A 22,990-nucleotide genomic window follows, 5' to 3' on the forward strand; every position below is an offset into this window, starting at 1 on the left:
GTGTCATGACTTGGGAGATCTTGTGTGTTTGCATGAGATATATTGAAAAGACCTAAATTTTCCAGTTCTAAGCAGTGACCATCTTTCTTTTCAATTATTGATTTTGAAAACACCCAACTTTACTTTTTTGTTTTTGTTTTTTCTCTTGCAGGCTTTGAATTGTATTCCATGGTGCCATCTATTTGTCCTCTAGAAACTCTTCACAATGCCCTCTCTTTAAAGCAGGTGGATGAATTTCTTGCATCTATTGCATCTCCATCAAATGAAATTCCACGGAAGACCCCTGAAGGTTGTAGGAAATTTTACTTTACATAGTAATTTACATCACTATTTAATTGTTGAATATAATAAAAATTATAAAATATACAAACTCAAATAGTAGTACTGAATAGAATTTTAGAAGAGGAAGGAGGAGTATAGAGGGACATTATTAGTAATTCTTTTGTTTAAGGTGCAGTGAACCACTTTTCTTGATTCTTCCCAAAATATTTTATTACAAAAAGGAGAGAAAATAAAACCAAAAACCTACAAACTGGCAATTGAAGTCAGCAGCATAATAAAGAGTCATAACTATTTTTAAACTGTAATTTGCTAGAAATATCACTTTTCTTTTACATATCAGTTCATAATAACTTATAAAATAATTTACAAAATAATTAGTCCATATTAATCCACACACATACACACTTACCCATCCCCCCCCCCATCTCATTACTTTGGAAGAGCTCTTAATTAAAGGGAGCAAATGAGGACAGCAGTTTTCCAGATAGTACTCCTTAGAAAATATTCTGAAGAGGTTAATTCACGTGCATGGAGAATAGGGGATCATAGCTAAGTTTCGAAAACTTTATATTCCACCTACCTTTGAAGAAGTAAAATTACATTAGTCTAAAAGACTGAAGTTCTGTGGAGAACACTGTATAACTAGATTTTCTAAAACTTTTTTTTTTTTTAAGAAAAAATTTTTTCATTAATATTAAAAATCACATGGCACTTCTGAGGGACCTCATTTTAGGAAATGCTCCAGACTACCTTTTGGGATGTGAAGAAGCCAACTAGCAGTTGTCACTTTCAACTCTATAGCATACCTCAGAATGTTAGAATTTCAAGTTTGAAAAGCACTGGTTTTAAGAGGAAATACTTTGCTTAAAGATAAGAATCTTGCTATTCTAGTCATATCCTAGAAGAGCAACAAACTTTCTTTGCATACCATTCCCCTTTTTTTGAGGTGCTATAAATGTTTTGCCCACAAATAAAATAACATCCTATAGTTATTAGAATAAACATCACTTTCATGTCTTGCTTTTATTCTCTTCCTTTTCCTGGGCCTTCACATTTATAATTCCAGAACACTATTCACTTTCTATATTCTGTCCGAATGGTGTTTCTACATTTCTTCAATGTAGTGACGTTTTCCTTTTCTTTCACTTCTGAAGGTCAGCTCTCAGTCATTAATGGTAATGGAAATGTATCTTGATTTGAATGTTTTAAAATATTTTATTTTAAGGATAGCTTTGGGAAGTAGGTTTTAATTTCACGTCTTGCATATAATGTGTCTGATTCTGAACATTTACAATGCTTCAAATGAAATAGTAAGCTATAAAGTCATAGTCAGGAAAATGAAGGAAGTTCAACTCCTTTTATGTTGTCTGTAACCCTAGTAGAATAGACAGTGCCGTTCCTTCACAGTAGATAACTAAAGAAATTTTAGCGTAGCCTTGTATCTTTATACTTGATATTTCATTGTTTTCCTAGGATAGGAATTTTAAATCTTAAAATAGAGATTTTAAAAAGATTCTAATAATTAAGTGAAGACTTAAGGTAGTTATCAATGCTGTTTAATTTTAGAAAATTTGCATTGAATAACTTCAAGGTAATAGCAGCAATAATGACATATGTTTAAAAGTAGAATTTTTGTGAAGTATTTTTAAAAAGATAATCTTTTAAGATTTATTCTGTGGCATTGATATCTTATGACAACTTCATTTTGTGGTTAGTGAATTCAGTTAATCAGTGTATTAGTGAGGTATATTAATGAGGCAAAGGATATTAGATTTCCTTTCCGGTTTTTCTGGTTAACTCTTCTGTATATCATGGATATAAATTATAACCCTATCCCTGTAACTCTTTTGAAATCTCATGCAATTAGTTATTAAGAAAACTAGATGAAAACATAAATTACATAATACAGTTCAAGAGTCAGATAAACCTTATAGATAATATTGTTCATTCATATTAAACTGTGTTCCCAAGTGCCTTTGGCAATCCACAGGAAAAGAAGGAAGCTGAATGGTTAGGGCTTGTATTTTCCATGGCTACCTCATCCATAGTACCTACTTTGATCCATTTTATTTAAAGTATCATTTGAGAGAAGTTTGTTGTTCAAAGGAAAAAACTTAGACATAATTGAAGAAGATCAGTTAGTGGTTGAGCAAGACTAAAGCCTCAGTTTTTTACATTCTTTTTGAATATTGAAGAAAATAATGGTCCTGATTATGAAGGAAGTATCTGAATCTTACATTTTATGAAGTAACTGAAGAATTTATGTTTACTAAATGCACTGCATTTACATCATTTTAATTCCCTGAGCCAGGCAGAGTGGCGCACGCCTATAATCCCAGTGACTTGGGAGGCTGAAGCAGGAGGATTTTGAGTTCAAAGCCAGTCTCAGCAACTTAGCAAGGCTCTAAGCAACTTTATCAAGACACTGGCTCTAAATAATAAAATGGACTGGGGATGTGGCTTAGTGGTTAAGTGCCACTGGGTTCAATCCCCAGTACTACAAAAAATTTTTTAAAAAATTCCCTGAATTGACAAGGAAATAGCTTCCTATATACAGAACTATTTTTATTTTGTGGTGTCTATAACAAGGCAGAAGACATTATTAATTCCACTGGTGTTCAAGAAGGTATTTTTCCTCATCTAGGACAAAAATTTCTAAATGTATGGTAACTACAAGAACTTAAAACGGGGCACTGCCAATATCAGGTTTGATAAAAAGGAATAGGAATACTAATAAGGACAAGTTAGTGATGAAAGTTAATTAACAGAAAAAGATAAAAGTGTGGAAGCAGGAAAGAACTAAGTAAGGATATAGTGCTTTATATGTTGTTTTAGAGACTTTTTCACTACATTATTTTCATTAGTGACCGCTTTGAGCTCTACCAAGTGACATATATATATTCATTCAGCATAGGTCTCAACCACCAGTGTCACATTTGCCCTAACTGGTCCACATCTTGATTTTCAAAAGCACACTGAGTATTGCTGTCTGGATTTCCCCCTAAATAGCAAAATCTTGTAAATCTTAGCTGGGTAATAAAGAAGACAATCTGATTTATTTAACTACTTGTATCTAGTTAGTTTATTCTTAAATATAATAATTTAGTAGACCATTGTGTTTGTAAAGGAATCATTCTTGAATTCTCATTTATTATTGGGATTTTGTCTTAAAAATTACTGACTGTTCCATCAGCTTTCTCACATCCCTAAAGGACATCAGTTTCTATCAGGGCAGAACAAAATTAAGTCTGTTGCACTATTCCTGTTGACATTCTCTTGGTGTATAATTTTAGAGTGCTTAGTATTTACAGTATAAACAGATCAATGATTTGAGTAAGACCATGAGAGAATGGCTTTTTATGTGAAAGATGATTTTGCTGAACTTACTCTCCAGACCTTTGCCTTTTATTTTTTCTACTATTGTACATATTTTTAGAGTCATTAAATTATGTCATAAATTTTTTTCTATACTGTTAAGATAGAATTGGCAGGAAATTATTAAATTATTATGTTTGTTTAATTTTTTTTCAGTCTTTTCTGCCTCACGAACCAGTCCAGTAATGCGAAGAAAAGTATCTTTAAATACATACACACCTGCAAAGATCCTCCCAACACCCCCGGCTACCTTAAAGAGTACTAAAGCAAGCAGCAAACCAGGTTAGAGATGTGACTGTGAGTTTGTGAATCCTGCATAGCAATTAGGGGACTGATAACAGTTTGTTTTTTAAATGTGAAATCTATTTTCAGTAGGGTCATTGCACTTTCCGGAGTAATTATCCTATCCTAACTTAAATCTATATAGTCTTATCTTAAATCTATATAGTCCTGGGGCTGGGGTCCTCATTCAGTGATAGATCGTTTCCTAGAATGTGTGAGGCACTGGGTTCGATTCTTAGCACCGCATATAAATTAATAAGTAAAATAAAGGTCCATATACAAATAAAAAATATTTTAAAAAATCTATATAGTCTGTTAGGTCTCTTCCTTTTTGTCTATGTTAATCATTTGTCCCTCCCCCTGCATCATTTAATAAAAAAGTATTTAATAAAATACTTCTCCAAGCTAAGTCATGGACCCTCTCTTTTTGCTTTTTTATTGAGCCTAAGCATCATTCTGTATTTTAAAAAAGAAAAATTTTCTTGTTGCCTAAAGTATTTTAATTCTCTATTCTTAGTCTGATGACATAACTACCAAATTCAGCTATATTTTATCAGCATTTTTCTATTTTAACTTGGCACATTTGATTACAATATTGATACTTCCTAAAATGTTCTCTTACTTTGACTTCCAAGGTATAACTCTATCTTGGTGTTCTTTTCATTTCTCTGATTCAGAAGAAAGAGTAATACTTTATACGATATACTTTTCTAGTTGAAACTTTCCTGTTGGAAGATGATTATTTCTACTTTCCTAATCCAGAAAGTGACTTTCTAACCCTGTTCGTTTTTTCTTATCCTTTGTTTTCCTCAGAAAATTTCATATAGCTCCAGTGCTTTTAATATAACCTCATTGGAGATATTTTTCCTCCTTTTAGTGCTTTCAAAATGCTCTTTTGACTTACAGTTTGTGCTTAGGAGTCAGGAAACCTACATTATAATCTCAGCTTTGCTACTTATTAGTATATGACCTTGGATAAATTACACAACCTCTCTTATCCTTAGTCTTATCGTCATAAATTTAGGGTAATGGTATCACTTTAAAAGTTGTCTGAAGCCAGGCACAGTGGTGCAGACCTGTAATCCCAGCAGTTTGAGAGGCTGAGGCAGAAGGATCAAGCCAGCCTTAGCAATTTAGCAAGGCCCTAAGTAACTTAGACCCTATCTCAAAATTTAAGAAGTGGCTAAGGATTTGGCTCAGTGGTTAAGCACTCCTGGGTTCAAGCCCCTGTACAAAAAAAGAAAAAAAGAAAAAGTTATCAAAAATGAATATAAGAACATATAAAGTACTTAGTACATATTGTAAACACTCACTTAATGGTAGCTTCTATTATTGTTTTACTGTAGCCAAACTCTACTTCTTGCCCAAATAAATACCCTTAGCGGTCATGCCATTTTTTTCTTCTAAGATTCTTACTTCCTTCACATCCTTCAAGACCCACCAACCTCCATTGATAATGTATTTATGGCTATCAAAACAAGAACTTCAGTGATATTCTGTACTGCTGATTTGTTCTGTTATACCTGATTATAGCTTACTCAGATTACCCAGCCTTATACATTAGAGTCAATATTTTAAGTAGATTTGAACCTTGTACATTGTAACAAATCAGGGCATAAAACTGCAGTATTTACTGGATAATTATCTTCACTATAATTATTAGTACATAAATAGTTTCAAATAATAAAGATAAAATGGTGTTATATGAGTTATATTTGACTTTTTCAAGCATTAAACCAACTTTATATTCCTAAGACAGATTCTACTTGGTCATAATATATCACCCAAACTCACACTTACACACTTGCACACACCCCAAAACTGCCACAGAAATGAACTGGACTTAATTTTGAGGATTTTCACATCTGCATTTTTTTTTTAAATTCATTTTTATTGTAAACAAATGGGGGTACATCTTGTTTCTCTGTACATGAAGTAGAGGCAAACCATTTGTGTAATCATACATTTACCTAGGGTAATAGTTTTTGATTCATTCTGTTATTTTTTTTTCTTGCATTTTTGAAGTATCTTGATCTATAGTTTTCTTTTTCTTGTAATGTTCTTTTCATGTTTTATCAGGGTAATTCTAGCTTCACAGAATGATTTGAGAAGTATTTCTTCCTTTTGTAATTTCTGAACGAGTTTTTGTTAAATTATTATTTCTTCCTTAAGTGTTTGGTAGAATTAATTTTCCATTTCACTTTTATGGCAGTTTTGGTACCATGTATTTTTCAGGGAATATGTTCATTTTGACTACAGTGTCCGCATCATTGTTTGTGATCTTTTTAATGAACGAGGTTATTACCATTACCTCTTTGTAGTCCACTGGTAGTTTGTGTTCTCTTTTTTTCTTTATCATTCTTGCAAAAATTTAACCACATTTGTGGCCTTTTCAAAGGACCAACTTTATCTCAATCTTTTTCTCTTTGTTTTATACTTAAATGATTTCTGCTTTTTATCTACTTCATTCTACTTACTTTGGCTTATTTTTATCCTCTATTTCTAGTTTCTGGGGTCATTAGTTGTTAGATATTTCTTCTCATTATGTAAACATTTAAAGTTGTTTTCTTCTGAGCACTTTAATTGCATTGCACAAAAGTGGTTATGAAGTCTGTTGGTCAACTTCTAATTTGGGATGTTTCTTAGATATCTTTTTACCAATTTCTTTTTTAATTCCATTACAATTACAAAGCATATACTGTATGATCTCAGTTCTTTAAATGTGAGACTTTTTATATGACTTAACATTTGAATTATCTTGACTGTATCAAGTGTACTTTAAAAATTGATCATTCTGTGGTTAATTGATTTTAATGGATATGATTTATCATTAATTTGATCAAGTTTGTGGATAATGTTCAAATATAGGTCTTGGTAGGTGGTGGGGACAGAGAGAATATATGGTTGTTCTATCAGTTATATGAAAAGCAATCTCCACTCATAATTGTGGAATTGTCTTCCACAGTTTGGTAAATTTTGTCTTCGTGTTTTGGAGCTCTGTTAGTAGTAACATATATATTTGATTGTTATATCTTCTAATGGATTTAACTCCATTTATTATAACAAAATTTGTCCTTCATTTCCAGTAATGCTTTAAAGTTTATTTTATATGAAATTAATATATCTATTCCAGCTGTCCTAGACTTACTGTATATAATTAGTTTTATATTAAAAGTGTATTTTTATCTACTCATATGTATAACATTTTAAAATAGCATATATTTGACATTCTAACAGTATCACTAACAGTCACAGTGTTTATAGTTCATTAACATTTAATGTAATTATTAATATGTTTGAGTTAGGTCAACTACTTTGTTTTATTTTCTGTTTATTCCTTTTTTATTTTTTATTAATTCAACATTTTTTACTCTTGCATTTTAATGTACCTATTGACTTTTTACTACATCTGTTTTTGTTTTTTGGTTTTTTTTTGGCGGGGAGGACCACAGATTGAACCCAGGGGGCACTTAGCCACCAAGCCACATCTCTAGCCCTTTTTATTTTTTATTTCAAGTTTCTTGCAAAAGTTACTGAGGCTAGCTTTGAATTTGTGACCCTCCTGCCTCAGCCTCCTGAGCTGCTGGGATTACAGGTGTGCACCATCATGCCTGGTTTTTTGTATTATTTTATTGATTGTTTTAAATATATACTCTTTATTTAGTTAATTTTATATCACCTAAACTAACATATGGAAAGCTTACAAATATACAGGTTTCTTTACCTTCCCCTCCTTCCATCTTTTGTACATTGTTTTCCATATGAGTATGTGTTACTTCCACATATATCATAAATATTATAATATAATACTACTTGATTTAAACAGTCATATTTTAAAGAAATTAAGAGCAAAAAAATCCATATATTTATCACATATTTGCCATTTTTGATACTGTTCATTCCTTCCTTGAAGTGTGGTGTGTCCATCTGAAGTTACCTTCAACCTGAAACTCTTTAACATTTGTTATACTACCAGTCTGTTGACGACACATTCTGTTCATCTCATTGTGACTGAAAAATGTCTTTATTCTGTATTCTTGTAAGATAATTTTGGTGGGTAAAGAATTCTTTGTAGAAACTTGTTTTTCTCTCAGCACTTGGAAGATATTGTTCTGTCTTCTGGTTCCATAGTTTCTGATAAAAAGTTTTAGTTAATTTGAATTTTTTCATATAGGTAGTGCTTTATTTTTCTCTGCTTGGCTTCCAGAGGTTTCTTTTTTTTCACTTTGGCTTTTGGCAGTTTGCCTAAGTCTTTCCTTTTCTATGTCTGTCTCTCTGTTTGGTAGAAATCCTGATTGGTGTTGGAGTTTACTTTTACCTGCCCTCCCCAGTTTGCTGCTAAACCCAGCCAGGTTTTATTTTGTTTTGTTTGCAGTACTCCCTAGTATTGAACCAGGGCCTTACATGTGCTAGTGAAACACTCTACCACTGAGCTATTTCCCGGTCCTTTTATTTTTTATTTTGAGACAGTGTCTGACGAAGTTGCAGGCTGAGCTCAAACTTGGAATCGGCCTACCTCATCCTTCCAAGTAGTTGGGATTACAGGCATGTGCCACTCACTGCTCCCAGCAGTATTTTTTTAAATATTTAATTAAGTAAAATTAAATATTTAATTTACTTAGTTGTTTGATTCTTCTTTGTAGATATTTTGTTTTGTTTTTGCAGATACTTCATGTTAGCTCATTTTCCTTTGTCCTAGAGCATAATTAAATTTGCTGCTTTAAAAATCTTCTCTGTGAAGACTTTTCTCGGTATTGGTCTTTGTCATTTTGCTCATTCTTGAGGAGATAGATGTTTTCCTGTTTCTTAGCTTGAGTAATTTTGCATTGTAACTTAGACCTTATGAATGATATGTTATAAAACTTTGGATTCTGTTATTTTAGGTATGTTCCTCCAAAGAATGTTTTTGTTTGTTTGTTTTGTTAAACAAAGGATTAATCTGAACCCAGTTGCAAAACTATGTCCCTTGAAGTGGGTGATGGCTCAAATTTCAGTTCACTTTTAACCTATAGGGCAGCTTGGAGCTAATTCTGCTCATGCCATAGATTGATCAGCATTCATACATTTCTCACCTGTCAGCTGTAGTTCTCCTAATACTTGTTATCTGGTTCTTCATGATAATGTGATTGGGTTTATGTTAGATTAGTCATTCTACATAGTACAGACTGGGGCCTTTTCTCAGGCTAAACACTAAAATGGGGGAAACTCATCTCATTATTGTTTTATTCTCTTACAAGTGCTGATTATTCTCCAGTAACTCCCTAATTTTTTTCTTTCTTGAGTGTCTTTTTAGGTACTTGTTTTTCAAATTTTGCGGAGAGTGTATATTTGTTATCTGCAGAAATATTAATCAGATAGGATCATGCCCTCCCATAGTAGAAATGTAACTCCACCTAGAATAACTTTTTGATGACTCATTAGGCCTTCATCTTGGTTCAGATATAGAAAAATGTATCCCAAGCCAAGAGTGCTTCTCATTTTCTAACTTCTAGCTGTATATATAGTGATGAAATGAGGGATTCAGGAGGAAATTTATTTTTATAGGAGAAATGATGAATTCACTTTTAAGCATGTTAAATTTATGTTTCCTATCAGATATCTATAAAGAGATTTCCAGAAGGCATTTAGATATATATGTATATATCTAGAACAAAAGGAAAGGCCTGGACAACAATTATAAATTTAAGTCATTAGTGCAATGCATATACTTAAAAATGGTGTAAGTGAATTAGTCTCCCAGGAATAATGTAGAGTAAAATGAGAAACTTATTTTGTCAACATAGCCCATTGTTATTTCTTCTATATCTATGCTGAATTCTTAAAAAGTAAAAGGCTAAAAATGCTATGTTAGGGGCTGGGATTATATTCAGTGGTAGAGCACTTGCCTAGTATGTATGAGGCACTGGGTTCGTTTCTTAGCACTGCGTACAAATAAATAAATAAGGTTCATCAGCAACTAATAAAAAAATTTTTTAAATGTTATATTAAATGTTGCTGTTTTCTTTATATCACAATGATGACAGTGTATTACTCAGCAGTATTATTTAAACGTGTATTGCTTGTTTAAATCTAAACATTAGTTTTTCTCTTTTTGTATAGTTCCCAGTGGACCTTCTGATACACCTGTTGCTAATACCTCATCTCGGAAAAAGAGTGGAAATAGCAAAACAGATGTGCATGAACAGAAAAAAAACACTGGGAAAAAGAAATGAAATCTTGGCAGAAACTGGAACTTCTTATACTTAGAAAAATCACTTGTGTAGAAAAAGAAATGTAATAAACCTTGACTGAAAACTATCAAAGCAAGTAATTTATGTTTTTTCTTAAACATCTTTGTATTTGTTTAAAAATGTTTCCAATCTAGAGTTCTTTGTTTATATTTAGGTAAGGAATTTTTGTTGTGATCTGGAAAGGTTTAAAATAATGTTTATTAGCATTTTGTGAGTTGCAAAATTGTCATAAATGTCTGTTATTAATTTGATGTTTACCATGTGCCTGTGGTAAAGAAAAAGAACAAAAGCTCAGCTGGCCTGTACCAAAGTAGAGTCTGATGAGTGGCCTCTGTGCATACTTGTGTTCTCATTGAATTATATGTTAGCTATAAAAATAACTTTAATGTGGGTTGAAATTTGACAGGCAAGATTATATATTGGGAACTTTTGAAGAGTATATTTCCAAAGAGATCTCATTGACCATTTACATATTACATCTCTTAATATGCTATAATATTTAATGACTGGAGTATTAACACATGGTTATTTTTTCAAGCTGTGCTTTGAATTTTTTATTGTGTGTTATTTAAAATGTTGCATATACAATTGGGAGAATTTCATCTTTATGCACATAAGTTTTTATATTAATTCATAGAAACTATTTTCTTTATATATGTTCTTATCATAAAAGATGCTTAGTTCATCAAGAAAACTTTTGTTTTATATATTGGCAGGAAAGGCACCTTTAAATTTTCTTTTTAAGATCTATAGCTAAGAAATTTATAAGTATGATACTTATTTTGAGATTATTTTTAGATTTAAAGAACTCAGCTCAAAAATGGAAATTGTTAATGTTAAACTGAATTGTATTGTTAGTAGGTATCGTGTATAGCTGTTTTTACCATTTCCATTCTTATGTAGATTGTACCAGTGGATGTCACTGAGAAAGTTTAAAGATTGTACATTTGAAATAAATGATCTTTTCAAATGGTTAAAGTTTAAAGGGAAATTGAGATCATTATGCTGTGATTTTATCTAGGAAAAAAAATTATTTTCCTTGGTGCTTTTTCCCCTGCTGCACAAATAATTGTGAACCATTTTAAGTGACTTAAACTCTAAACCAAACAGTACAACCTACGGAGAAGACCCTGCATTGCAAGTTATATAAATGAGATTGCTAAAACTTTAGCTGGAATTTTATGTTTAGAAGAATGATTGGATCCTTGTTGTATGAATACAATATCATATATGAACTGAATTTTAGAAAATAAGTGTATTAGTTAGTTATTTTGAAAGATACCAAATGCAAAAGTTGCAAATCTATGTAAGTTAATAAGTTTAGATACTTCACATGAATGTAAGTGTACTATATGGAGATTTGTCTTATAAACAGTTGAATGTACCTAAGGTTTCTATATGTGAAAATGTGGTTAATGTGCTTATTATGGGGATAAGTAAACTACTTTCATTTTTTAAATGAAACTGAATTAAAATATTTTCTTTCCAGAATCAGAGAGTGACTTAGCTGGTAAATTTTTTTTTTATATATGTTTTTTCTAGGTGTAGGTGGACACAATACCTTTAATTTATTTTTATGTGGTGCTGAGAATCAAACCTAGGGCCTCACACATGCTAGGGGAGTTTTCTACCACTGAGCCACAACCCCAGCTCCTGGTAAATTTATCTCTTTCTCTTTAATTTTCAAAGTAGGAAGAATGAAGAAAACTTTCTTGTTTAAAATTTTTATTTATTTATTTTTTTAGTTATACATGACAGTGCAATCTATTTTGATATATTTATACAAGCCTGGAATATATCTTATTCTAAGTGGTATCCTAGTCTTGTGAATGTGCATGATGTTGAGATTCACTGTGATATATTCATATATGTACACAGATTCATTCCACTGTCATTCCTATTCTTTCATTCCCCTTTGTCAAATCCACTAAGCTTTTAATATTAAATAATACTTAGATATTAAATTAAATATATATATTATATACATGTTTATATGTAATGCATCTTTGCTTCTGGGTATGTTGTTTTCGATGTCTTTAAATTTTTTTATCTTTAACTATTTTTCATTGCAAGTAAGAAAACTCCAACTGAAACTGGGTTAAACCATAAGATTTATTATTACACATTTCTGAAGATCCAAAGGTGGAGTTGGCTCCAACTGTAATGTCCTCACGGGCCTAGGTTGTCTCCCTCTTTACTCTGACATGGAGTAAACTTTATTCCAAAGCTATTTCTCCTTGTGTTCACAGGGTGGCTATCAGTGCCAGTCAAGGGCTACATATTTCCTTGTTCATTATCATTGCAACAAAAATTGAGGGCAATTCTTCCCCAACCAGACTATTTAGTTATTCACTTTGGTGTGATTGGGACATCTTAGTCATCTGTCCCCCCTGAATGAAGAACATTCAAGGGTAATTCCATGAATTCATTAACCCTGGAGTTGGTGATTGGGTCAGTTCACCCATAAAGCCTCAGTTCTGTTAACATTTTGTATCAGATCATTTATTATGGGAGACTGTTCTGTGCATTGCAAGGTATTCACCAGCATCTCTACCAAACTATGCAGTGTTGAGGTGGTCACTTTGGACAGTTAGCTAAAATGAGAGTAATGATCAAGTTTTTATTCATGTACTATGATAATATTAGCAAGAGACCAAAAAGGAAAGTAGTATCAGCTCCTCCTGTCACATTTCTCCCCCATCCAGTAGACTAGCATGGGACACAAGTCAATCAGGTGAATATGCAATGCAGATGAGGAGAATTGAGTCATTGCTGAGGAATGATGAACAAAGGTCTCCACCATTTTATGACCTTGTGGGGCAAGGCGGGGGTGGGAGCAGTAAAAAAGAATTTAGTTCCAGTGGAGAAGGGTGTCTCAGTAAAGGACCCCTGATAAGGAGACCTCAGAAAGAAGGTGCTTGGCCTGGGATCCAGAGAGAAGGTAGGTAGGATCCAACCCAGGCATTATTAGCTCAGGCAATTCTGAGTCCTTGACCGTGATTCTCCAAACTGGTATGTGCTGGCTGTCCTCTAATGCTCATGCTGGGCATGCAACTTTCCTCATCAAAGACTTAACAGGTAAAACCTTTGTATACCTATGGTTGATCCTGAAAGAACACACAGGATTTTGAACAGGAGTTGTCTCCTCATCTAATCCTCTATCCTGAAGGCTAGTAGCATCCCCCCAAATTGTATCAGTCAAAAATGTCTCCACACATTACCAAATGTCCCCTAGAGGGCAGAATTGCTCCAAGTTAAAAACCACTACCCTAAAGTATATGATCCTGTCGAGAAGAGAGAGATATATAAACTAAAATCAGTGTTCTGATAGGAAGAAAGATGGTGGAAGGATACTGGATAAGTAAACCAGTAATCAGCAGTATAGACTACAATTTGATTATATTATCCATATTTACTGTAAATTTCTTGTTCTATTGTGGTTTTCTTCTTAACTATAACTTTGAAATATGTGTTTGATTTAGATACTTTCCATTGACTCCCTGCTATAAGCAATGTCCAACTGGTATACCTTGTACTTTTACTCCGCTGCACACAGTTTAGTGTATTATTCCCTTGCTACTTCTTGTGTTTGCCATTATTCCTACAAATATTTTTGTACCTTTACTACATTTGTTTTTGTTATTGTTTGTTTTGCAGTGCTGGGAGTCAGACCCAAGGCCTTGCACATGCTTGGCAAGCATTCTATCCCTGAACTATGCCCTCAGCCCTATGTTTATACTTTGAAATGCTGTATTTTCTGACACGAGTTATCAAGATGGCAGAATCATTACACCTTATCTCTTCTTCACCTTTTATTTGTTTTACCTGCTCTATATTATTTACAATATGGCCTTATTTCTGGGGTGGTGGTGTTTTTTATTTTCCATTTCATGAGTTCTGTTAGTTTATGCTACATTCCCTCTTGTTTTGCCGTGGTGTTTCTGATCACCTGTATGTATGAAATCTGTTTCCTTAAGTTCTTTGATGTCAGGTATGGCAATATATTTGGTCACATTTTTCACACAGTGGATTCATTTTTTCAGTTGAGTGGTTTTTATCTGCTATTATCTCTTCTGTTCCTTTCCACCTTTTGAGGGAGTGTTTTTTGTATGAACATTGTGCAAGTTCATTCTCAATTATTACTGATCTTTACATGAAGTAAATTTCTTTCTAACTCATCTGTTTGATGTGATTTCATATGTTAGGGTAGGGCAGCATTTGGGACTAACGCGATCCTCCCTGTGTTACAGTGAAGCTCTTATTGACAAGATTGTAATCTGAGAGCCTTTTATCCTTAGCAAAGAATAGCAATTGCAATTACTTACCTTTGAAGTCTTTTTTTCTTCCTTTTGCCTCCTCTACAAACTACTTCTTATGAATGTGGCATGTCTGTGTAGGCATGTACCATATAACAGTGTTTTGGTCAACAAGCTGCCAAATATATGATAGTGGTTCCATAAATTATAAAACTGAAGAGGTCCTACTGCCTACTGACAGCACAAGCCTTACTCACATGTTTGTGATGTGATGTTGCTGGTACAAGCAAACTTACTGAGCTGTCAGTCATGTAAAAGTACAGCACATACAATTATGCAGAGAACATAATGATAAAAATGACTGTTAATGGTTTATGCCTTTACTTTTTATTGTATTTTAGAGTACTCCTTATTTTTAAAAAAATGTTTACTCAAACAGTATGCCATGTTACATCATGGGCTGCCTCAGACATCTTGTGTTTATTATTTCTCATTTGCATCAGAAGACCACATGAAGTGATTAAATATACCACTAGGTTTGTGAAATTACACTTTGTGGTGTTCACACAATAATGAAATCACCTATTTCATTTCTCAGCACGTGTCCTATCCTTAAGTAGTGCATGACTGTGTTTCTTCCTTTGACTTTGCCTCTCCTGCTACGCTATGGTACCAGATAATATCCAGAAATTTCCATATTGTTGGCACTCATCTCATTTCATTGTTTTAAAAGGAAGTGATACCCCCCCCATTATGGTACCTGTTTTCATCTGATTATTTAGAGATCTGGAGATATAAGCATTCTTTTCGGTATCTTCCAGTTTGACCTTTGCTACATTTGGCAGCTCTATCACAATATATCAAGATTAAGGTCAAAATATCTTCTAGTTTTGTTGAGGATAGTTTCTGTTTCAAATTGGGGATATTTTAAAATTATTTTAATTATTTTTTGAGAAATAATTTCTCCATTTTCAAACTGGGCATCGCTTCTTTTTTTGTTACTTTCCTTTTGGAGGAAGAAGAAGAGAAGTCCAGGCCGTGCTAGACTGCTCATCACAGTTATGTTTTTAAAATGAAATTAATGTTAGTCCTGCCTAGAGTATACTGTTGTCAGTATCAGAATCTGGTAAACTATAAAGCAAAGAACAAATCTAAGGCATTTTTCATTTGTCACATTTTTATTGATGCATTATAATTATATGATGGGATTCATTGTTACCTATTTTCATACATGCACATATTATAATAATATAATTTGGTCAGTATTGTCCCCCAGTATCTACCCTTTCCCTTCCCACTTCCCTCCTCCACCCTGGCTCCTTTTCTCTACTGGTCTCTTCTATTTTCAATAGATTCCCCCCACCTTCTTTCATTTTTTATCTATAGCTTCCACATATTGAAGCATTATTTGTATTCTTTTGTGATAATAGAGTTGTATATAGTCCAAATGTCAGCTAGCCCTCTGTTTTCAGTGGCATTTCAGCATTTTTACAGTCAAGGATGTTCTAGATAGCTCCCAACACTCTTTTATGGATGCTGTGTTGCCAAGGGAACAGCCTGCCTAGGAACAATCTGACAGATACCCTCTCCTCCCAACCCCCACAAGTCAAGGTTATTCTAGCATCTTCCTCTTTTAAAAGAAAATCTTTTAAATAAGATAATCTAGTCCTTCTCAAATCAGGATTAAAAAAAATACCATTTAACAAAATCAGACATGAGCTCTACCCACCTATTTCATATTGTGTGTAGTGTGAATGACACCATTGTGTAATCCTGAGGGATAATGGATGTACAGTTTAGAAAACCAATTGAAGGCACTTATAAAGATGTAACTCGATGAGGAAAGCAGGTTATTTCTTTGTCATTTTATGTATGATGCTTCAGGAGTACTTGATATATGAAGCAATGATTTAAAAAAAAAAAAAGTGCCTCCCAAAAGTGTTTTGCTGCTTTTAAAAAGCCATAAATTTTTCTTAAGCTAGTCAAAACTCAGCTAAAAGTAGGTGGGTGGGTGGACGGGTATATGGATGGCAAGAAAATGAGAAAAGAGAAAGTGAAGGAAGAGTGAGACAGAAAATAACAGCATGGATTATCAACCAGCATCATTGCTAATATGAGGAAAGAAATTGGAAATGAAATAGACTATCAGAAATGCTAATTTTTTCTATAATGCCCATTGTTAAAATTCATGACAGTAAAAACTTCAAGTATTATCACTATCAAAATTTTGTATGATTGATTCTTCCTTGGTGATCCAGAAACCTTTTTGGAAGTCCCATTTTCATACTTGCTTCTCAGTGAGACAGATGAAAAGACACAAAGAATAAGCCACATAATAGTACTGCTATATAAAAAACCAACTTCACATGGGAGAAGTGAAACTACTCTTAAAAGGTGAAAATTAAAAGATTCAAAATCCAGAGAAAGCATGTCATTTCCAAAGTCTTATAAGAAATGGTGAATATCTCTGACTTGGAATCATGTGATTAAAATCCTACTGTTGCTTGTTACATAAGTTGGGCAAAAAAAGTACTAAATAGACACTTTAATTCAATTTTTTGCAATGTAAAAAACACACCTGTTGGACTGCATGGTTATGCTGATATTCTAAATTTTCTCAAAGCTACTTCAGTAAAGAGCAGTGGTCTGCTCCAATGGGTAAAATAAAGGACTGGGAGAAAGGACACCTTAGTTTTAATCTCAACTCTACCACTGTGTGTGTGGGAGATCCTAGACGTCTCCATATTTTGGTGGCCCCAGTTTCCTTTACTGTGAACCACCAGGTTTGCCTATATATACATTGCTTTTCCTTCATGTCTTCCTCAGCATTCTAGAACCTTTTCCATTCCTTCTATCACTATCTTCCTTTTTTTTGTGGGGGGAGGTATATATTTTTTTTTTTTATTGTAAACAAATGGGGTACAACTTGTTTCTCTGTACATGAAGTAGAGGTTCCTTTTTCATCATAGTCAACAGGTGATTTTTGAACTTAGGTAGAGAGCTTAACTAAGTTAATTGTACTGATCCCTAACTCTTGTTCCCCAGATACCCTTTTGAGGAATTTATTTGGCTAATACAGTTAATGGAATTATACAGTTATAATGATAACCTTGAGAATTATCAGCATGATACGATTTATTTACATAATACCTTCTCATTACTACCCAAAATACATTTAGTTGTGAATATTGGTTGATATTGTGAATGCAAACTATTGTTCATATTAACTTATATAAAATAAACTTATAGAAATATTTGCTGCAAGAAAAAAAGTTACACACTGCCATGACTCTAAAAGCAGATGCCTATAAGGGGAGATATTTGAATGTATATAGAATGTGTTCTGCATTCCAACTGCATATGCATTGTTACCCTTGTCAAACTGTTTGGTAAATGGACATCAAATTAATTTGAAAAATCATCTGGATTCTGACACATCTCTTACAATCTATGATGCTGTGATTCCCAGGACATTTGTTCCTTGTCACTTTCTGTCCTCTATATTTTGACCCATGTCATAACCATAAATAAATATGAACTTTGCTGTATGAAAAAGAATAGACCTGATATTCATCTTAACTTTGGTTATAAATTAACTTGACGCTATATGTGTTTGTGTGTCCCTAGAAATCTAAAGTGACAATAGAAAGCTTATGACCTCATATTACTGGGTTAGGACAGGAGGCTACTACACAAGTAGAAAAATTTGTTGCCAAGTATGGTGTGGGAATTTGGGATAGGTTTGTTCAAAAAATATCACCTATTTGCAAGATCTAGGGTCTGAATTGTCAACATTGGTGGATCCTACCAAAAAAAATTTAAGAAACTCAGTGAACTCCCTTATGCACACAAATTAGCCTGTTTAAAACTGCAAAGGCCCTTTGATGGTATACTCTACTAATCTGGCTTTAATCAAAACTAGTCAAATGCTTTTCTCGTAGTCTCCTGAGAACAGGCCTTCTTTCACCAAATGTGCACTGAATGCTAGTTACAAGCCAGTTACTATGCTGAAGCCTGATGATACAAACATGAAAACTCTTTTTCCCATTTGTCAAGGAATTTACCAGATAGTAGGGATCCAAATGCTCAAAAGCAATCATAAAGTCCATAGCCAAATGACCTATAATTGATTCTGCAACCCCACTTAGAAATTCTGAATAAACTATTTATTTTGGAACTATTTAGAACAGCTCAAAAAGCAAGAAATTAAAAACAGACTTCAGAAATACAAAAGCAATCAATAGCTAAAATCAAACTGGAAGTCTTTCTGTCCAAGATATGTAAGGGTACCCCAACCAGATGGAGGGAAGTTGGCACCATTCAAAATCTACTGGCTCACTATATGGATAAGCCCTGTAGATTCCCCAGTGGAAGAAAATGCCACAACATACCATAGGAACACTTTTCCAATCCAGGGTACACACATGACTTTCACAATAGGAAATCCCACTTACCATGTTAGAAAATATTTACAATCTTCACAATTATTACCTTAAAATTTGTCATTTTATTTTTAAAAATTGTTATATTTTTATTAAAGTCATGCATGCACATAATCTAGAAATTCAGATACAATGAAAATATATCAAAAAAAGCTCCAAATTTAAAATTCTCTTTTAGTTCTTTTGAAATATGCCTCAGTAGATTATCGTTGTTTAGTCTCCCTACTGTACAGTAAGTCCCCAGAACTTATTTCTCCTATCTTAATTTTATTTTAGTACCCAGTGACCAACATGTTCATCAGATGAATGTTTTAGGAGATATGTTTACCTCTATTTGAATCTTACACAATGTACACATATACTGAAACATAATGAAGTACCCCATAAATATGTATAATTTTTATGTATCAATTTTTTAAAAAGATTTAGTTCTCTGACTCCTTTTTTCCTTGACCTCCCCCATACCTTTTTCAAGTTCCATTTTCTAAAGACATCTTTTTCCAAATTTAGCTTTTCTTCAGATACTCACCTCTGAATTTCTAGGTAATAAACATGCACTTATGTTTGAATCATCATTTTTTAATTTTATTTGTTGACTTCTGGTTATGGTAACCAAGAATTTAGCTTTCTAAAGTCTATTCATCCTCCTCCTCCCTTCGTCTAGTATTGTATTTTTGTTCAATCATTAGCCAGGGCCTTATAGTATGGCTATGTAAATATTGTGTCTTATTGAGTGTATTATAATTTCTTTTTTTAAATTTTTTTTTTAGTTGTAGATGGACACAATACCTTTATTTTATTTATTTATTTATTTTTATGTGGTCCTGAGGATCAAACCTAGTGCCCTACAAGTGCTAGGCAAGCACTCCACCACTGAGCTACAACCAGCCCTATGCTCATTTCTTTTATTCATTTTGCTTAGACTTGTTTCTTTGGTTTTAATTCAGTGTAATATTTTAAAGTCTTCAGATTCCTATAATAGGTAGAATGGAGTTCAATCTTATTTTTGACATGATAGATAACCAATTCTTTTTTTTCTCCCTAAAGATTTTCTTCCTGTTGCTTGTCAGTAGAATGTCTTTAGAAAATGGGCCCACAAAACAGAAAGAAAAATTCAAAACAAAACAAAACAATGGCAGGTACTCAGAAATCAACCCAACGTGGTTTTACTATTAAGAGCTGAGTGGTCCTACTAATCAGGAAGAATTTGAAATAAAGGAGTTATAAAATTAAGTATTTAAAGCTAAGCAGGAGACATTTATACTTTTAAAAAGGGGCCAAAGAAATATAAAATCCAAAAAGTGAGCTATCCAGTCAGATACAGGTGGCAGATTTGAAAACTTGTATGAGTAGACAGAACTAGTAAGTAACATGTATTTTGAATCTAAGGGATTCCAACTGCACAACATCCTCCTCTTTTAGATTACGGAGTTTTACAGCAACTGTAAGCAGTGTTCAGTAAATCTCATCAATGTTGAAGGCAAGAGTCCAACCCTTGCCCAGGTCAGGATCTCTGGATAATAAAGAAACTTTGAACAACCTGAAAAGGTGGCCACAAAATGACATGGAGTGGCAATTTCAAAACTCTGATAGTGGCTAACACAGTTTTCTTTTTTTTTTCTTTTTTCTTTTTTTTTCCATAATGGAAAAGAATTGTCTTTAAATCTTGGGAAGTTTCAGGATAATTTAGAGGAATAGTTAAGGGGCTCAAACTAACATAACAGAGTGTTTTTACATTAAGGAATCATTGCACTTTTATTTTGTGTAGTTGAAATATTTAAGAATGTTTGTCCAATTGTAGTTAAAAGATCAGGTTAGGCATCTGAAAGTTGAAAAGGGTTTGTGCACCTAATTAGAGCTTAGCAATTGGTATTATAATAAAAATGAGTTTTCTCGCTAGCAGCCTTTTGTAATCCACATACAAATTATTACACCTTTCTGGAATCTTGCCAGCTATTTGATAAGAACATTACACAACATGAATGGGAGGATGGTTTTCTTGACTCATTGTTATACTTGTATTACTAAAAAGCGGACTTCAACTGCTCAGAATGTTATTTCTAGATTTTCTGTTTCCTAACCATGCTGAGTGGCTGTGTCCTCAGGGAATATCATTTGACTTTTGTAATTCATGATGCAAATATTAAAAATGTATTTTCCCAGCCGGGCGTGGTGGGACATGCTTGTAATCCCAGCTACTTCAGTGGCAAAGGTAGGAGGATCACAAGTTTGAGAGCAGAACTGACTGAAAAAAAAAAAAAAAAAAAAAAAACCAAATTAAATGTATTTTAATTAATACACAGAAATTCTAATAGCTTGACTGGACTTTTTATTTATGCAGCCTACACCTCAACTTTGACAGTAGTGTGGTTATGGGAGGAGAACTGAAAGAGAATGTAGAAGACCCATCTGCCTTGTCCATATCCTCTACTGGTACATGACCCTGGAAATTCACTCACCTCTAAGCTTAGTTGCATCATTGAAATGACACCTACTTTTCCTACTTTGCCAGTATTGTGTCCTGCCTCCCCACCTCTCTCACAAGCAACAAGATAATATATGAAAGAGTGCTTGGTAAATTGCAAAGTACACCATCAAGGCAAAATGCATTCTTCAGTAGCACAGAACAGGTCAAAAGATATCATTTTGACTGATTTAAAGAAGAAAGTGAAAGTCCATTTTTGAAATTTCAACCTTAGCTATTGGTAGGATTTCTTTTCTCCAATGATACAACTTGACCTTTAGTAAAAATTTCTACTATTAAAGCAATTCAAAGGTGACAATTTACAATGGATAAGGTGTCTTTCTGAATTACAAAGGTGCATAATGTAGAGCAAAGGGAAATTCCAAGGTCTTAGGGATGAGTATAAAGGGAGCAAGCTGTAATATCAAATCCAAGTTCACTACAATGTATTCCTTTACAAGTTATTCTGAGACTTTCTGACTGATTACTAGGTTTTCAAATTTTCTTTCCAATAAAAAGCATTTAAGTAAAATTAGCAAACTGTGTATATACAATGAAGAACTAAATGTGTACAGGAAAATTGAATCATTCAAATTTATTTCTGACTTTTCTAAATAGTTATTCATGGAATATTCATAGAGCTAAGAAAACAATCTAGTGCCCAACATGCAATACTCATCTAAAAGACCTAAGCAAGGACAGCTCAGTAGAGAACCCTTGCCTAGCAAGCATCAGGAACTGCTGTTGGTTCAATCCCTAGTGCTATAAAAATTAATAAGAGAGCTAACCAAAATGTGATTTAATAGAGGTTCTAGGTTTTTTCTTTCTTGTTCTAACAGGGAGGATGGGAGGCAAATCTAGGACATTAATAAGCATTCGTGTGAAGGATTATATTTTAGGTTGTCCAAAGTTTTCCTTGAACAGAGACCATTATCCATTTCTATCCACTCTACTTGAAATTTTGAAATTCCTTTACTGTAAGTTCTGAGATAAGGAACTTGATAAAAGTAGATGAATTAAAATTAATAGGGAGAAAGGGAAAGAAAATTGATTTGTCAGAAAATTACCGTAAGATAATTATCCCTCTCTCTAGTTGCAAAGATAACTTATTTTCAAATACATTTGAAGACCCTCTAGTTTATTATTGAGTGATTATATTGAGAAATCTCTTAATCACAAAGCAAGTTTTTCAAATGATCTCTCTGTAGTATACCACAGTGCCATACCTCTGATCAAGTAGAAAACTAGGCTTAATTTGTTCAATTTTCTTATAAACAATTGTTCACGGTCCATTAAATTGACTTGGGAAATGAATTTCCACGAAACACATATTTTTGATAGTGAATTGCAGTACATGTCTCAGATAAAAGATTAGAAATAGTTCTTACTTTGATGGAATTTACAGTGTACCAAGTTCTCTTGACTTAGAACTGAAAAACAAAACCATGCACTTCTTTTTCTTCTTTCAAGGCGACTTTCTGAGTTTAATCTTTGCCAAACTCTTATTTGAAATACTGCCTTCCCTTACAAAGGTGGCAATCTGTAACATTACTTCTGTGAATAATCTTCATATTAACTATACCACTATGTTTAAAAGTGTCAACCATTGCAGTAACAATCTCAGGTTTTGCCCTAGCAATAGAGATCAATCTATTAGCT

At 33.2% G+C, this 22,990-nt stretch overlaps 1 protein-coding gene across 17 annotated transcripts in view; it reads left to right on the top strand.

Moving 5' to 3' along the window:
• Nucleotides 1–11,289, top strand: part of Ppip5k2 (diphosphoinositol pentakisphosphate kinase 2) — an 89,218-nt gene extending 77,929 nt beyond the window's left edge. For all 17 annotated transcript variants that reach the window (XM_047555192.1, XM_047555193.1, XM_047555191.1 and 14 more), the window contains 3 exons: nucleotides 152–289; nucleotides 3,814–3,939; nucleotides 10,039–11,289. In XM_047555192.1, coding sequence (XP_047411148.1) covers nucleotides 152–289; nucleotides 3,814–3,939; nucleotides 10,039–10,151 — 377 coding nt within the window. In that variant the 3' untranslated portion in view covers nucleotides 10,152–11,289. The remainder of the gene's footprint in view (nucleotides 1–151; nucleotides 290–3,813; nucleotides 3,940–10,038) is intronic.
• Nucleotides 11,290–22,990: the final 11,701 nt, after the last annotated feature.

Source organism: Sciurus carolinensis, chromosome 6 (genome assembly GCF_902686445.1).
Source record: "Sciurus carolinensis chromosome 6, mSciCar1.2, whole genome shotgun sequence".
In the NCBI taxonomy this organism is placed as follows: Eukaryota; Metazoa; Chordata; class Mammalia; order Rodentia; family Sciuridae; genus Sciurus; species Sciurus carolinensis.